At 57.8% G+C, this 17295-nt stretch overlaps 1 protein-coding gene across 1 annotated transcript; it reads right to left on the bottom strand.

Annotated features, from left to right (window-relative positions):
• Positions 1–8134: 8134 nt before the first annotated feature.
• Positions 8135–15659, bottom strand: LOC132387906 (transcobalamin-1-like; the record flags this gene model as incomplete). Its single annotated transcript, XM_059960227.1, has 3 exons — positions 8135–8291; positions 13752–13901; positions 15468–15659. Coding segments are annotated over 3 exons (499 nt in total), but the record flags the coding sequence as incomplete, so codon positions are not given.
• Positions 15660–17295: the final 1636 nt, after the last annotated feature.

The raw sequence follows: 17295 nt of genomic DNA, 5'->3' as shown, positions 1-17295 counted from the left end.
GTGTGTGAGAGAGAGAGAGGAGAGGTGTGTGTGAGAGAGAGGGGAGAGGTGTGTGAGAGAGAGAGAGGGGAGAGGTGTGTGTGTGTGAGAGAGAGGGGAGAGGTGTGTGTGAGAGAGAGAGAGGAGAGGTGTGTGTGAGAGAGAGAGGGGAGAGGTGTGTGTGAGAGAGAGAGAGGAGAGGTGTGTGTGAGAGAGAGGGGAGAGGTGTGTGAGAGAGAGAGAGAGGGGGAGAGGTGTGTGTGAGAGAGAGAGGGGAGAGGTGTGTGTGAGAGAGAGAGAGGAGAGGTGTGTGTGAGAGAGAGGGGAGAGGTGTGTGTGAGAGAGAGAGGGGAGAGGTGTGTGAGAGAGAGGGGAGGGGTGTGTGTGAGAGAGAGAGGAGAGGTGTGTGTGAGAGAGAGGGGAGAGGTGTGTGAGAGAGAGGGGAGAGGGTGTGTGTGAGAGAGAGAGGAGAGGTGTGTGTGAGAGAGAGAGAGGAGAGGTGAGTGTGAGAGAGAGAGGGGAGAGGTGTGTGAGAGAGAGAGGGAGAGGTGTGTGTGAGAGAGAGAGGGGAGAGGTGTGTGTGAGAGAGAGGTGAGAGTGTCGAGAGAGAGCGGTGAGCGTGGTGGCTGCAGGAGGGGAGAGGTGTAGTGAGCGAGAGAGGGGAGAGGTGTGTGTGAGAGAGAGAGGGGAGAGGTGTCGTGTGAGAGAGAGGAGAGGTGTGTGTGTGAGAGAGAGGGGAGCGGTGTGTGTGTGAGAGAGGGAGAGGAGAGTGTGTGTGAGAGAGAGGGAGAGGTGCTGTGTGAGAGAGAGAGTGAGGTGTGTGTGTGAGAGAGAGGGGAGAGGTGTGTGTGAGAGAGAGGGGAGGTGTGTGTGAGAGAGAGAGGTGTGTGAGAGAGAGAGTGTGGAGAGAGAGAGGTGTGTGTGAGAGAGAGAGGTGAGGTGTGTGAGAGAGAGAGGGGAGAGGTGTGTGTGAGAGAGAGAGGGAGAGGTGTGTGTGAGAGAGAGGGGAGAGGTGTGTGTGAGAGAGAGGGGAGAGGTGTGTGTGTGAGAGAGAGAGGGAGAGGTGTGTGTGTGAGAGAGGGGAGAGGTGTGTGAGAGAGAGAGAGGGGAGAGGTGTGTGTGAGAGAGAGGGGAGAGGTGTGTGTGTGAGAGAGAGGTGAGAGGTGTGTGTGAGAGAGAGGGGAGAGGTGTGTGTGAGAGAGGGAGAGGTGTGAGAGAGAGAGGTTAGAGGTGTGTGTGAGAGAGAGGGGAGAGGTGTGTGTGAGAGTGAGAGAGGGGAGAGGTGTGTGAGAGAGAGAGAGAGAGGGGAGAGGTGTGTGTGAGAGAGAGAGAGGGGAGAGGTGTGTGTGAGAGAGAGGGGAGAGGTGTGTGTGTGAGAGAGAGGGGAGAGGTGTGTGTGTGAGAGAGAGAGGGGAGAGGTGTGTGAGAGAGAGAGGTGTGTGTTGGAGAGAGGGGAGAGGTGTGTGAGAGAGAGAGGGGAGAGGTGTGTGTGAGTGAGAGAGGGGAGAGGTGTGTGAGAGAGAGAGGGGAGAGGTGTGTGTTGGAGAGAGGGGAGAGGTGTGTGAGAGAGAGAGGGGAGAGGTGTGTGTGAGAGAGAGAGGGGAGAGGTGTGTGTGAGAGAGAGAGGGCAGAGGTGTGTGAGAGAGAGAGGGGAGAGGTGTGTGTGTGTGAGAGAGGGGAGAGGTGTGTGTGTGAGAGAGAGGGGAGAGGTGTGTGTTGGAGAGAGGGGAGAGGTGTGTGAGAGAGAGAGGGGAGAGGTGTGTGTGAGAGAGAGAGGGCAGAGGTGTGTGAGAGAGAGAGGGGAGAGGTGTGTGTGAGAGAGAGGGGAGAGGTGTGTGTGAGAGAGGGGAGAGGTGTGTGTGTGAGAGAGAGAGGGGAGAGGTGTGTGAGAGAGAGGGGAGAGGTGTGTGTGTGTGAGAGAGGGGAGAGGTGTGTGTGAGAGAGAGGGGAGAGGTGTGTGTGTGAGAGAGAGGGGAGAGGTGTGTGTGAGAGAGGGGAGAGGTGTGTGTGAGAGAGAGGGGAGAGGTGTGTGTGAGAGAGAGAGGGGAGAGGTGTGTGTGTGAGAGAGAGGGGAGAGGTGTGTGTGAGAGTGAGAGAGGGGAGAGGTGTGTGAGAGAGAGAGAGGGGAGAGGTGTGTGTGAGAGAGAGAGAGGGAGAGGTGTGTGTGTGAGAGAGAGAGAGGGAGAGGTGTGTGAGAGAGAGAGAGGGGAGAGATGTGTGTGAGAGAGAGAGGGGAGAGGTGTGTGAGAGAGAGGGGAGAGGTGTGTGTGAGAGAGAGAGTGGAGAGGTGTGTGTGTGTGAGAGAGGGGAGAGGTGTGTGTGAGAGAGAGAGGGGAGGGGAATGTGTGTGAGAGAGAGAGGGGAGAGGTGTGTGTGAGAGAGAGGGGAGAGGTGTGTGTGAGAGAGAGAGGGGAGAGGTGTGTGTGTGAGAGAGGGGAGAGGTGTGTGTGTGAGAGAGAGGGGAGAGGTGGTGTGTGAGAGAGGGGAGAGGTGTGTGTGTGAGAGATAGAGGGGAGAGGTGTGTGTGAGAGAGAGAGGGGGAGAGGTGTGTGTGTGAGAGAGAGGGGAGAGGTGTGTGTGTGAGAGAGAGGGGAGAGGTGTGTGTGTGAGAGAGAGGGGAGAGATGTGTGTGAGAGAGAGAGAGGGAGAGGTGTGTGTGAGAGAGAGAGGGGAGAGGTGTGTGTGAGAGAGAGGGGAGAGGTGTGTGTGAGAGAGAGAGGGGAGAGGTGTGTGAGAGAGAGAGAGGGGAGGGGTGTGTGTGTGAGAGAGGGGAGGGGTGTGTGTGTGAGAGAGAGGGGAGAGGTGTGTGTGTGAGAGAGAGGGGAGAGGTGTGTGTGTTGGAGAGAGGGGAGAGGTGTGTGAGAGAGAGAGAGGGGAGAGGTGTGTGTGTGAGAGAGAGGGGAGAGGTGTGTGTGTGAGAGAGAGGAGGGAGAGGTGTGTGAGAGAGAGAGGGAGAGGTGTGTGAGAGAGAGAGGGGAGGGGTGTGTGTGTGAGAGAGAGGGGAGGGGTGAGTGTGAGAGAGAGAGGGGAGAGGTGAGTGTGTGAGAGAGGGGAGAGGTGTGTGTGAGAGAGAGGGGAGAGGTGAGTGTGAGAGAGAGAGGGGAGAGGTGTGTGTGAGAGAGAGAGAGGGAGAGGTGTGTGTGAGAGAGAGGAGAGGTGTGTGTGTGAGAGAGGGGAGAGGTGTGTGTGAGAGAGGGGAGGTGTGTGTGTGAGAGAGAGAGGGGAGAGGTGTGTGTGAGAGAGAGGGGAGAGGTGTGTGAGAGAGAGAGAGGGGAGAGGTGTGTGTGTGAGAGAGGGGAGAGGTGTGTGTGAGAGAGAGAGGGGAGAGGTGTGTGTGAGAGAGAGGGGAGAGGTGTGTGTGAGAGAGAGGGGAGAGGTGTGTGTGAGAGAGAGAGGGGAGAGGTGTGTGTGTGAGAGAGAGAGGGGAGAGGTGTGTGTGAGAGAGAGAGGGGAGAGGTGTGTGTGAGAGAGAGAGGGGAGAGGTGTGTGTGTGAGAGAGAGGGGAGAGGTGTGAGTGAGAGAGAGGGGAGAGGTGTGTGTGAGAGAGAGGGGAGAGGTGTGTGTGAGAGAGAGAGGGGAGAGGTGTGTGAGTGAGAGAGAGAGGGGAGAGGTGTGTGTGAGAGAGAGAGGGGAGAGGTGTGTGAGAGAGAGAGGGGAGAGGTGTGTGTGTGTGAGAGAGAGGGGAGAGGTGTGTGTGTGAGAGAGAGGGGAGAGGTGTGTGAGAGAGAGAGAGGGGAGAGGTGTTGTGTGAGAGAGAGGGAGAGGTGTGTGTGAGAGAGAGAGGGGAGAGGTGTGTGTGTGAGAGTGAGGGGAGAGGTGTGTGTGAGAGAGAGAGGGGAGAGGTGTGTGTGTGAGAGAGAGCGGAGAGGTGTGTGAGAGAGAGGGAGAGGTGTGTGTGAGAGAGAGAGAGGGGAGAGGTGTGTGTGAGAGAGAGAGGGGAGGGGTGTGTGTGTGAGAGAGAGAGGGGAGAGGTGTGTGTGAGAGAGAGAGGGGAGGGGTGTGTGTGAGAGAGAGAGGGGAGGGGTGTGTGTGAGAGAGAGAGGGGAGAGGTGTGTGTGAGAGAGAGAGGGGAGAGGTGTGTGTGTGAGAGTGAGGGGAGAGGTGTGTGTGAGAGAGAGAGGGGAGAGGTGTGTGTGTGAGAGAGAGAGGGGAGAGGTGTGTTGTGAGAGACGAGAGGGGAGAGGTGTGTGTGAGAGAGAGAGGGGAGAGGTGTGTGTGAGAGAGAGAGGGGAGAGGTGTGAGTGTGAGAGAGAGGGGAGAGGTGTGTGTGTGAGAGAGAGAGGGGAGAGGGTGTCGTGTGAGAGAGAGAGGGGAGGGGTGTGTGTGAGAGAGAGAGGGGAGAGGTGTGTGTGAGAGAGAGGGGAGAGGTGTGTGTGAGAGAGAGAGGGGAGAGGTGTGTGTGTGAGAGAGAGAGGGGAGAGGTGTGTGTGAGAGAGAGAGGGGAGGGGTGTGTGTGAGAGAGAGAGGGGAGAGGTGGTGTGTGAGAGAGAGGGGAGAGGCATGTGTGTGAGAGAGAGAGGGAGAGGTGTGTGTGTGAGAGTGAGGGGAGAGGTGTGTGTGAGAGAGAGAGGGGAGAGTGTGTGTGTGAGAGAGAGAGAGGGAGAGGTGTGTGTGAGAGAGAGAGGGGAGAGGTGTGTGTGAGAGAGAGAGGGGAGAGGTGTGTGTGTGAGAGAGAGGGGAGAGGTGTGTGTGAGAGAGAGGGGAGAGGTGTGTGTGAGAGAGAGGGGAGAGGTGTGTGTGAGAGAGAGAGGGGAGAGGTGTGTGTGTGAGAGAGAGAGGGGAGAGGGTGTGTGTGAGAGAGAGAGGGGAGAGGTGTGTGTGAGAGAGAGAGGGGAGAGGTGTGTGTGTGAGAGAGAGGGGAGAGGTGTGTGTGTGAGAGAGAGAGGGGAGAGGTGTGTGAGAGAGAGAGAGGGGAGAGGTGTGTGTGAGAGAGAGAGGGGAGAGGTGTGTGTGAGAGAGGAGGGGAGAGGTGTGTGTTGAGAGAGAGAGGGGAGAGGTGTGTGTGAGAGAGAGGTGTGTGAGAGAGAGAGGGAGAGGTGTGTGTGTGAGAGAGGGGAGAGGTGTGTGAGAGAGGGGAGAGGTGTGTGTGTGAGAGAGGGGAGAGGTGTGTGAGAGAGAGGGGAGAGGGTGTGTGTGTGTGAGAGAGAGGGGAGAGGTGTGTGTTAGAGAGAGAGGAGAGGAGAGGTGTGTGTGTGAGAGAGAGGGGAGAGGTGTGTGTGTGAGAGAGAGGGGAGAGGTGTGTGTGTGAGAGAGAGGGGAGAGGTGTGTGTGTGAGAGAGAGGGGAGAGGTGTGTGAGAAAGAGGGGAGAGGTGTGTGTGAGAGAGAGAGGGGAGAGGTGTGTGTGAGAGAGAGAGTGGAGAGGTGTGTGTGTGAGAGAGAGGGGAGAGGTGTGTGTGAGAGAGGGGGAGATGTGTGTGTGAGAGAGAGGGGAGATGTGTGTGAGAGAGAGAGGGGAGAGGTGTGTGTGTGAGAGAGAGGGGAGAGGTGTGTGTGTGTGAGAGAGAGGGGAGAGGTGTGTGTGAGAGAGAGGGGAGAGGTGTGTGTGAGAGAGAGAGGGGAGAGGTGTGTGTGAGAGAGAGGAGAGAGGTGTGTGTGAGAGAGAGAGAGGGGAGGGGTGTGTGTGAGAGAGAGAGGGGAGGGGTGTGTGTGAGAGAGAGAGGGGAGAGGTGTGTGTGAGAGAGAGGGGAGAGGTGTGTGTGAGAGAGAGGGGAGAGGTGTGTGTGAGAGAGAGAGAGGGGAGAGGTGTGAGTGTGAGAGAGAGGGGAGAGGTGTGTGTGTGAGAGAGAGAGCGGAGAGGTGTGTGAGAGAGAGAGAGGGGAGGGGTGTGTGTGAAGAGAGAGAGGGGAGGGGTGTGTGTGAGAGAGAGAGGGGAGAGGTGTGTGTGAGAGAGAGGGGAGAGGTGTGTGTGAGAGAGAGGGGAGAGGTGAGTGTGAGAGAGAGAGGGGAGAGGTGTGTGTGTGTGAGAGAGAGGGGAGAGGTGTGTGAGAGAGAGAGGGGAGAGATGTGTGTGTGAGAGAGAGGGGAGAGGTGTGTGAGAGAGAGAGGGGAGGAGGTGTGTGTGAGAGAGAGGGGAGAGGTGTGTGAGAGAGAGGGGAGAGGTGTGTGTGAGAGAGAGAGGGGAGAGGTGTGTGAGAGATAGGGGAGAGGTGTTGTGTTGAGAGAGAGGGGAGAGGTGTGTGTGTGAGAGAGGGGAGGTGTGTGTGTGAGAGAGAGGGGAGAGGTGTGTGTGTTGGAGAGAGGGGAGAGGTGTGTGAGAGAGAGAGAGGGGAGAGGTGTGTGTGTGAGAGAGAGGGGAGGGGTGTGTGTGTGAGAGAGAGGGGAGAGGGGTGTGTGTGAGAGAGAGGGGAGAGGTGTGTGTGTGAGAGAGAGGGGAGAGGTGTGTGTGTTGGAGAGAGGGGAGAGGTGTGTGAGAGAGAGAGAGGGGAGAGGTGTGAGTGTGAGAGAGAGGGGAGAGGTGTGTGTGAGAGAGAGAGGGGAGAGGTGTGTGTGTGAGAGAGAGGGGAGAGGTGTGTGTGAGAGAGAGAGGAGGGGAGAGGTGTGTGTGTTGGAGAGAGGGGAGAGGTGTGTGTGTGAGAGAGAGGGGAGAGGTGTGTGAGAGAGAGAGGGGAGGGGTGTGTGTGTGAGAGAGAGGGGAGAGGTGTGTGTGAGAGAGAGGGGAGAGGTGTGTGTGTGAGAGAGAGGGGAGAGGTGTGTGAGAGAGAGAGGGGAGAGGTGTGTGAGAGAGAGAGGGGAGAGGTGTGTGTGAGAGAGAGAGGGAGAGGTGTGTGTGTGAGAGAGAGGGGAGGGGTGTGTGAGAGAGAGAGGGGAGAGGTGTGTGTGAGAGAGAGAGCGGAGAGGTGAGTGTGAGAGAGAGAGAGGAGAGGTGAGTGTGAGAGAGAGTGGGGAGAGGTGTGTGTGAGAGAGAGGGGGAGAGGTGTGTGTGAGAGAGAGGGGAGAGGTGTGTGTGAGAGAGAGGAGAGGTGTGTGTGAGAGAGAGGGGAGAGGTGTGTGTGTGTGAGAGAGAGGGGAGAGGTGTGTTTGAGAGAGAGGGGAGAGGTGTGTGTGTGTGAGAGAGGGGAGAGGTGTGTGTGTGAGAGAGGGGAGAGGTGTGTGTGAGAGAGAGGGGAGAGGTGTGTGTGAGAGAGGGGAGGTGTGTGTGTGAGAGAGAGAGGGGAGAGGTGTGTGTGTGAGAGAGAGGGGAGAGGTGTGTGTGTGAGAGAGGGGAGAGGTGTGTGTGTGGAGAGAGGGGAGAGGTGTGTGAGAGAGAGAGAGGGGAGAGGTGTGTGTGTGAGAGAGAGGGGAGAGGTGTGTGAGAGAGAGAGGGGAGAGGTGTGTGTGAGAGAGATGGGAGAGGTGTGTGTGAGAGAGAGAGGGGAGAGGTGAGTGTGAGAGAGAGAGAGGAGAGGTGAGTGTGAGAGAGAGGGGAGAGGTGTGTGTGAGCGAGAGAGGGGAGGGGTGTGTGTGTGAGAGAGAGAGAGGGGAGAGGTGTGTGTGAGAGAGAGAGAGGAGAGGTGAGTGTGAGAGAGAGAGGGGAGAGGTGTGTGTGAGAGAGAGAGGAGAGGTGTGTGTGTGAGCGAGAGAGGGAGAGGTGTGTGTGTGAGAGAGGGGAGAGGTTGTGTGTGAGAGAGAGGGGAGAGGTTTGTGTGAGAGAGAGGGGAGAGGTGTGTGTGTGAGAGAGAGGGGAGAGGTGTGTGTGTGAGAGAGGGGAGAGTGAGTGTGAGAGAGAGGGAGAGGTGTGTGTGAGAGAGAGGGGAGAGGTGTGTGTGAGAGAGGGGAGAGGTGTGTGTGAGAGAGAGGGGAGAGGTGTGTGTGAGAGAGGGGAGAGGTGAGTGTGAGAGAGAGAGGGGAGAGGTGTGTGTGAGAGAGAGAGGGGAGAGGTGGTGTGTGAGAGAGGGAGAGGTGTGTGTGAGAGAGAGAGAGGAGAGGTGTGTGTGAGAGAGAGAGGGGAGATGTGTGTGAGAGAGAGAGAGGGGAGAGGGTGTGTGAGAGAGAGAGGGGAGAGGTGTGTGTGTGAGAGAGGAGAGGTGTGTGAGAGAGAGAGGGGAGAGGTGTGTGTGAGAGAGAGGAGAGGTGTGTGTGAGAGAGAGGAGAGGTGAGTGTGAGAGAGAGAGGGGAGAGGTGTGTGTGAGAGAGAGAGGAGGGGTCTGGGTGAGAGAGAGAGAACACATCCCTCACCGACAGAGAACTCCCCCGCCGTGCGTGAACCGATCTCCTTCCACAGCGTCGGTGAGGACCCGGACCATGTCAGCCGTCAGCGGGTGGTGATGGACACAGAGGGAGAGAACGTCCAGAGACACCTGGAAGTAGTTACTGAGAGGGACCGACTCCGAATCTGCACAGGAAACATGGAGGAGAGCTTCACTCCGTGTCTGATCTCGGGAGTGTGTGATGGGACAGTGTGGAGGGAGATTCACTCTGTGTCTGACCCCGGGAGTGTGTGATGGGACGGTGTGGAGGGAGATTCACTCTGTGTCTGTCCCCGGGAGTGTGTGATGGGACAGTGTGGAGGGAGATTCACTCTGTGTCTGACCCCGGGAGTGTGTGATGGGACGGTGAGGAGGGAGATTCACTCTGTGTCTGACCCCGGGAGTATGTGATGGGACGGTGAGGAGGGAGATTCACTCTGTGTCTGACCCCGGGAGTGTGTGATGGGACGGTGTGGAGGGAGATTCACTCTGTGTCTGACCCCGGGAGTATGTGATGGGACGGTGAGGAGGGAGATTCACTCTGTGTCTGACCCCGGGAGTGTGTGATGGGACGGTGTGGAGGGAGATTCACTCTGTGTCTGACCCCGGGAGTGTGTGATGGGACGGTGTGGAGGGAGGTTCACTCTGTGTCTGTCCCCGGGAGTGTGTGATGGGACAGTGTGGAGGGAGATTCACTCTGTGTCTGACCCCGGGAGTGTGTGATGGGACGGTGAGGAGGGAGATTCACTCTGTGTCTGACCCCGGGAGTATGTGATGGGACGGTGAGGAGGGAGATTCACTCTGTGTCTGACCCCGGGAGTGTGTGATGGGACGGTGTGGAGGGAGATTCACTCTGTGTCTGACCCCGGGAGTATGTGATGGGACGGTGAGGAGGGAGATTCACTCTGTGTCTGACCCCGGGAGTGTGTGATGGGACGGTGTGGAGGGAGATTCACTCTGTGTCTGAACCCGGGAGTGTGTGATGGGACGGTGTGGAGGGAGGTTCACTCTGTGTCTGACCACGGGAGTGTGTGATGGGACGGTGTGGAGGGAGATTCGCTCTGTGTCTGACCCCGGGAGTGTGTGATGGGACGGGTGTGGAGGGAGATTCACTCTGTGTCTGACCCCGGGAGTATGTGATGGGACGGTGAGGAGGGAGATTCACTCTGTGTCGGACCCCGGGAGTGTGTTATGGGACGGTGTGGAGGGAGATTCAGTCTGTGTCTGACCCCGGGAGTATGTGATGGGACGGTGAGGAGGGAGATTCACTCTGTGTCGGACCCCGGGAGTGTGTGATGGGACGGTGTGGAGGGAGATTCACTCTGTGTCTGACCCCGGGAGTATGTGATGGGACGGTGAGGAGGAAGATTCACTCTGTGTCGGACCCCGGGAGTGTGTGATGGGACGGTGTGGAGGGAGATTCACTCTGTGTCTGACCCCGGGAGTGTGTGATGGGACGGTGAGGAGGGAGATTCACTCTGTGTCTGACCCCGGGAGTGTGTGATGGGACGGTGTGGAGGGAGATTCACTCTGTGTCTGACCCCGGGAGTATGTGATGGGACGGTGAGGAGGGAGATTCACTCTGTGTCGGACCCCGGGAGTGTGTGATGGGACGGTGTGGAGGGAGATTCACTCTGTGTCTGACCCCGGGAGTATGTGATGGGACGGTGAGGAGGGAGATTCACTCTGTGTCTGACCCCGGGAGTGTGTGATGGGACGGTGTGGAGGGAGATTCACTCTGTGTCTGACCCCGGGAGTATGTGATGGGACGGTGAGGAGGGAGATTCACTCTGTGTCTGACCCCGGGAGTGTGTGATGGGACGGTGTGGAGGGAGATTCACTCTGTGTCTGACCCCGGGAGTGTGTGATGGGACGGTGTGGAGGGAGGTTCACTCTGTGTCTGACCACGGGAGTGTGTGATGGGACGGTGTGGAGGGAGATTCGCTCTGTGTCTGACCCCGGGAGTGTGTGATGGGACGGTGTGGAGGGAGATTCACTCTGTGTCTGACCCCGGGAGTATGTGATGGGACGGTGAGGAGGGAGATTCACTCTGTGTCGGACCCCGGGAGTGTGTTATGGGACGGTGTGGAGGGAGATTCCGTCTGTGTCTGACCCCGGGAGTATGTGATGGGACGGTGAGGAGGGAGATTCACTCTGTGTCGGACCCCGGGAGTGTGTGATGGGACGGTGTGGAGGGAGATTCACTCTGTGTCTGACCCCGGGAGTATGTGATGGGACGGTGAGGAGGGAGATTCACTCTGTGTCGGACCCCGGGAGTGTGTGATGGGACGGTGTGGAGGGAGATTCACTCTGTGTCTGACCCCGGGAGTGTGTGATGGGACGGTGTGGAGGGAGATTCACTCTGTGTCTGACCCCGGGAGTGTGTGATGGGACGGTGTGGAGGGAGATTCACTCTGTGTCTGACCCCGGGAGTGTGCGATGGGACGGTGTGAAGGGAGATTCACTCAGTGTCTGACACTGGGAATGTGTGATGGGACGGTGTGGAGGGAGATTCACTCTGTGTCTGACCCCGGGAGTGTGTGAGGGTACGGTGTGGAGGGGAGGGAGGGGGAGATTCACTATGTGTCTGCCCCCGGGAGTGTGTGATGGGACGGTGTGGATGGAGATTCACTCTGTGTCTGACCCCGGGATTGTGTGATGGGACCGTGTGGAGGGAGATTCACTCTGTGTCTGACCCTTGGAGGGTGTGATGGGACGGTGAGGAGGGAGATTCACTCTGTGTCTGACCCCGGGAGTGTGTGATGGGACGGTGTGGAGGGGGAGATTCACTCTGTGACTGACCCCGGGAGTGTGTGAGGGGACGGTGCGGAGGGAGATTCACTCTGTATCTGACCCCGGGAGTGTGTGATGGGACGGTGTGGAGGGAGATTCACTCTGTGTCTGACCCCGGGAGTGTGTGACGGGACGGTGCGGAGGGTGAATCACTCTGTGTCTGACCCCGGGAGTGTGTGATCGGACGGTGTGGAGGGAGATTCACTCTGTGTCTGACCCCGGGAGTGTGTGATGGGATGGTGTGGAGGGAGATTCACTCTGTGTCTGACCCCGGGAGTATGTGATGGGACGGTGAGGAGGGAGATTCACTCTGTGTCTGACCCCGGGAGTGTGTGATGGGACGGTGTGGAGGGAGATTCACTCTGTGTCTGACCCCGGGAGTGTGTGATGGGACGGTGTGGAGGGAGGTTCACTCTGTGTCTGACCACGGGAGTGTGTGATGGGACGGTGTGGAGGGAGATTCGTCTTCCTAATGTGATACTGGTAGTGTGGCTACGGTGTCTAGTTGGTAGGTGTTTGTATGTTGTGTATGGTCTGACCCCGGGAGTGTGTGATGGGACGGTGTGGAGGGAGATTCACTCTGTGTCTGACCCCGGGAGTATGTGATGGGACGGTGTGGAGGGAGATTCACTCTGTGACTGACCCCGGGAGTGTGTGAGGGGACGGTGCGGAGGGAGATTCACTCTGTATCTGACCCCGGGAGTGTGTGATGGGACGGTGTGGAGGGAGATTCACTCTGTGTCTGACCCCGGGAGTGTGTGACGGGACGGTGCGGAGGGTGAATCACTCTGTGTCTGACCCCGGGAGTGTGTGATCGGACGGTGTGGAGGGAGATTCACTCTGTGTCTGACCCCGGGAGTGTGTGATGGGATGGTGTGGAGGGAGATTCACTCTGTGTCTGACCCCGGGAGTATGTGATGGGACGGTGAGGAGGGAGATTCACTCTGTGTCTGACCCCGGGAGTGTGTGATGGGACGGTGTGGAGGGAGATTCACTCTGTGTCTGACCCCGGGAGTGTGTGATGGGACGGTGTGGAGGGAGGTTCACTCTGTGTCTGACCACGGGAGTGTGTGATGGGACGGTGTGGAGGGAGATTCGCTCTGTGTCTGACCCCGGGAGTGTGTGATGGGACGGTGTGGAGGGAGATTCACTCTGTGTCTGACCCCGGGAGTATGTGATGGGACGGTGAGGAGGGAGATTCACTCTGTGTCGGACCCCGGGAGTGTGTTATGGGACGGTGTGGAGGGAGATTCCGTCTGTGTCTGACCCCGGGAGTATGTGATGGGACGGTGAGGAGGGAGATTCACTCTGTGTCGGACCCCGGGAGTGTGTGATGGGACGGTGTGGAGGGAGATTCACTCTGTGTCTGACCCCGGGAGTATGTGATGGGACGGTGAGGAGGGAGATTCACTCTGTGTCGGACCCCGGGAGTGTGTGATGGGACGGTGTGGAGGGAGATTCACTCTGTGTCTGACCCCGGGAGTGTGTGATGGGACGGTGTGGAGGGAGATTCACTCTGTGTCTGACCCCGGGAGTGTGTGATGGGACGGTGTGGAGGGAGATTCACTCTGTGTCTGACCCCGGGAGTGTGCGATGGGACGGTGTGAAGGGAGATTCACTCTGTGTCTGACACTGGGAATGTGTGATGGGACGGTGTGAAGGGAGATTCACTCTGTGTCTGACACTGGGAATGTGTGATGGGACGGTGTGGAGGGAGATTCACTCTGTTTCTGACCCCGGGAGTGTGTGAGGGTACGGTGTGGAGGTTGATTCACTATGTGTCTGCCCCCGGGAGTGTGTGATGGGACGGTGTGGATGGAGATTCACTCTGTGTCTGACCCCGGGATTGTGTGATGGGACCGTGTGGAGGGAGATTCACTCTGTGTCTGACCCTTGGAGGGTGTGATGGGACGGTGAGGAGGGAGATTCACTCTGTGTCTGACCCCGGGAGTGTGTGATGGGACGGTGTGGAGGGAGATTCACTCTGTGACTGACCCCGGGAGTGTGTGAGGGGACGGTGCGGAGGGAGATTCACTCTGTATCTGACCCCGGGAGTGTGTGATGGGACGGTGTGGAGGGAGATTCACTCTGTGTCTGACCCCGGGAGTGTGTGACGGGACGGTGCGGAGGGTGAATCACTCTGTGTCTGACCCCGGGAGTGTGTGATCGGACGGTGTGGAGGGAGATTCACTCTGTGTCTGACCCCGGGAGTGTGTGATGGGATGGTGTGGAGGGAGATTCACTCTGTGTCTGACCCCGGGAGTGTGTGAGGGGACGGTGCGGAGGGAGATTCACTCTGTGTCTGACCCCGGGAGTACGTGATCGGACGGTGTGGAGGGAGATTCACTCTGTGTTTGACCCCGGGAGTGTGTGATGGGATTGTGAGGAGGGAGTTTCACTCTGTGTCTGACCCCGGGAGTGTGTGATGGGACGGTGTGGAGGGAGATTCACTCTGTGTCTGACCCCGGGAGTGTGTGAGGGGACGGTGTGGGGGGAGATTCACTCTGTGTCTGACCCCTGGAGTGTGTGATGGGATGGAGTGGAGGGAGATTCACTCTGTGTTTCACCCCGGGAGTGTATGATGGGACGGTGTGGAGGGAGATTCACTCTGTGTCTGACCCCGGGAGTGTGTGATGGGACGGTGTGGAGGGAGTTTCACTCTGTGTCCGACCCCGGGAGAGTGTCTGATGGGACGGTGTGACAGCGCCCCCTCGTGTCCATCTCCGGGAGAGTGTGTGATGGGACGGTGTGCAGCGCCACCTCGTGTCCGTCTCCGGGATTGTGTGAAGGGGGCTGTCCGGAGCCCGTCGTACCAATATGTTCGATTTCCTGGTTGAGTTTTTCTTCCAGGACCTGCAGCAGGTTGAAAGTCTTCCCCTGAACTTCAAGGTGCTCGGGGTTGTGGCAGGCGGACGTGAGCGCCAGGGTGTAGAGAGCCAGGAGTCCCGATGTAAAGTCTTCCCCTGTTTGTGGGACAGAGCGTACGGAGTGAGCTGTGTCTGTCAGCGGGTCGGGGTGGGGGTGAAAGGCGGGGCGGGTGTGGGACAGAGAGACGGGGGAGAGTGGGGATGGAGACGGGAGGAATTGGGGTCGGAGGGAGGGACGAGTAGAGAGAGACGGGAGTGTTGGGAGAGGGAACGTGTGATGGGGGTAGGGAGCTGGGGAGAGAGGAGGAGTGGTGGAGGGGAGTGATCGGAAGATAGTGTGGGGAGGGGATGGGAGAGTGTGGGGAGAGAGGGTGCAGGGGATTGGACAGTTAAAACTGCATTCCTGAACTGATCTGCCCCTAGACAGACGAATTTGCGCACAGACACAGACAGACAGACAGACTCACAGAGACACAGACAGACAGACAGACTCACAGAGACACAGACAGACAGACACACTCCTTTTCTTCCCCCTCCCTTCGCTAAATCCTGTTTCGGAACCAAATCTGCAGAGTCACTGGCCGGGAGTGAATAATGTCTGGCACAGGGAGGGGCAAAAGAGAGGCGGGCTGAGAGACAGGAGCAAGGGGGAGAGAGACAGGGAGAACGATGGGGAGAGAGAATGCGGGGGGGGGGGGAGAGTGGGGCCATAGAGAGTGGGGGGGGGGGAGAGAGACTATGGAGAGGTAGGCACAGAGGGACAAGGAGGTGGGGGGAGTGAGGGATGGGAAGAGAGGGGGAGGGGGAGAGATGAGGAGAGAAGGAGGGCAGATAGAGGGGAATAGAGGGAGGGGGAAATAGAGAGAGAGGAGGAGTGGGAAGGAGGGGGGAGAGCGGGAGTGAGAGAGAGCAGAGAGAGTGGGAGATAACGAGGAGGGAAGGGAAATGAAGAAGGGGAGAGGGTGGGAGAGAGAGGTGGGTGGTAGAGAAAAGTGGGGAGAGGAGCGAGTGATGGTCAGAGAGGGAACGTGAGAAGGGAGAGAGAGAGAGGGAAGAGAGGGGGAGAGAGGAATAGACAGAGGGAGAGAGAGACAGAGAGGGAGAGAGAGAGGGAGGCGGGGAGAGAGGGGATAAAGAGAGAGGGATAGAGAGAGAGGGAGGGATGGGGATAGAAGAGAGAGAGATGAGAGAGGGATAGAGGAGGAGGAGAGGGAGAGAGGGCTAGAGAGAGAGGAAGGGATAGAGAGAGGGGGATAGGAGAGAGAGAGGAGAGAGAGAGGGATAGAGAAGGGGGGATAGGGAGAGGGCTAGAGAGAGAGAGGCAGAGCAAGGAAGGGATAGAGAGGGGGATAGGAGAGAGAGGAGAGAGAGAGGGATAGAGAAGGTAGGGGATAGGGAGAGAGGGGTAGAGAGAGAGGCAGATAGAGGGAGGGATAGAGAGAGGGGGATAGGAGAGAGAGAAGGAGAGAGAGAGGGATAGAGAAGGAGGGGGATAGGGAGAGAGGGAGGCAGACAGAGGGAGTGATAGAGAGGGGAGATAGGAGAGAGAGAAGGAGAGAGAGAGGGATAGAGAAGGAGGGGGATAGGGAGAGAGGGAGGCAGAGAGAGGGAGGGATAGACAGAGAGAGGGGGGGAGGAGTTTTCCTCTCTGTGAACACTCACTCCTGTCCAGCTTCTGGGCGGCCGCCTCTCTCAGCTGCTCGGTCAGACGTCTCTCCGTCTCCAGGTGGTGATCCCGGGCCAACCGGAGTGCGATGAGGATGCTGGGGTTGGGGTCCCGGTTCGGGTCGCCCACGCTGTACAGCATGGTCCGCAGGAGGGAGTCCAGCGTCTCTCTGCGGGCCTCCGGAATACCTGCGGGAGGGACGGCCGGAGGGAAAGAGTGAGGATAACAGCCGGAATATCACACCGACCTCCTCTTTCCCCACAGACCCCAAAATAGTCCCCACACTGATCCCACACTCCACAAACTGATCCCACACTCCCCAAACTGATCCCACACTCCACAAACTGATCCCACAGTCCCCACACTGATCCCACACTCCACAAACTGATCCCACACTCCCCAAACTGATCCCACACTCCCCAAACTGATCCCACACTCCCCAAACTGATCGCACACTCCACAAACTGATCCCACACTCCCCAAACTGATCCCACACTCCACAAACTGATCCCACAGTCCCCACACTGATCCCACACTCCACAAACTGATCCCACACTCCGCAAACTGATCCCACACTCCCCAAACTGATCCCACACTCCACAAACTGATCCCACAGTCCCCACACTGATCCCACACTCCACAAAATGATCCCACACTCCCCAAACTGATCCCACACTCCCCAAACTGATCACACACTCCCGAAACTGATCCCACACTCCGCAAACTGATCCCACACTCCCCAAACTGATCCCACACTCCACAAACTGATCCCACAGTCCACAAACTGATCCCACAGTCCCCAAACTGATCCCACACTCCACAAACTGATCCCCCAGTCCCCAAACTGATCCCACACTCCCCAAACTGATCCCACAGTCCACAAACTGATCCCACAGTCCCCAAACTGATCCCACACTCACCAAACTAATCCCACAGTCCACAAACTGATCCCACAGTCCCCAAACTGATCCCACACTCCCCAAACTGATCCCACACTCCACAAACTGATCCCACACTCCCCAAACTGATCCCACACTCCACAAACTGATCCCACAGTCCCCACACTGATCACACACTCCCCAAACTGATCCCACACTCCACAAACTGATCCCACACTCCCCAAACTGATCGCACACTCCACAAACTGATCCCCCAGTCCCCAAACTGATCCCACACTCCACAAACTGATCCCACACTCCCCAAACTGATCCCACACTCCCCAAACTGATCCCACACTCCACAAACTGATCCCACACTCCCCAAACTGATCCCACACTCCCCAAACTGATCGCACACTCCACAAACTGATCCCCCAGTCGCCAAACTGATCCCACAGTCCCCACACTGATCCCACACTCCACAAACTGATCCCACACTCTCCAAACAGATCCCACACTCCCCAAACTGATCCCACACTCCCCAAACTGATCGCACACTCCACAAACTGATCCCACACTCCCCAAACTGATCCCACACTCCCCAAACTGATCCCACACTCCACAAACTGATCCCACACTCCACAAACTGATCCCACAGTCCCCAAACAGATCCCACACTCCACAAACTGATCCCACACTCCCCAAACTGATCCCACACACCACAAACTGACCCCACACTCCACAAACTGATCCCACAGTCCCCAAACTGATCCCACAGTCCCCAAACTGATCCCACACTCCCCAAACTGATCCCACAGTCCACAAACTGATCCCACAGTCCCCAAACTGATCCCACACTCCCCAAACTGATCCCACACTCCCCAAACTGATCCCACACTCCCCAAACTGATCCCAAACTCCACAAACTGATCCCACAGTCCCCACA

The sequence above is a fragment of the Hypanus sabinus genome, unplaced genomic scaffold, assembly GCF_030144855.1.
Source record: "Hypanus sabinus isolate sHypSab1 unplaced genomic scaffold, sHypSab1.hap1 scaffold_2331, whole genome shotgun sequence".
Classification (NCBI taxonomy): domain Eukaryota; kingdom Metazoa; phylum Chordata; class Chondrichthyes; order Myliobatiformes; family Dasyatidae; genus Hypanus; species Hypanus sabinus.
Note: the sequence above shows the minus strand (reverse complement) of the source record. Positions and strands in the feature narration are given on the sequence as shown.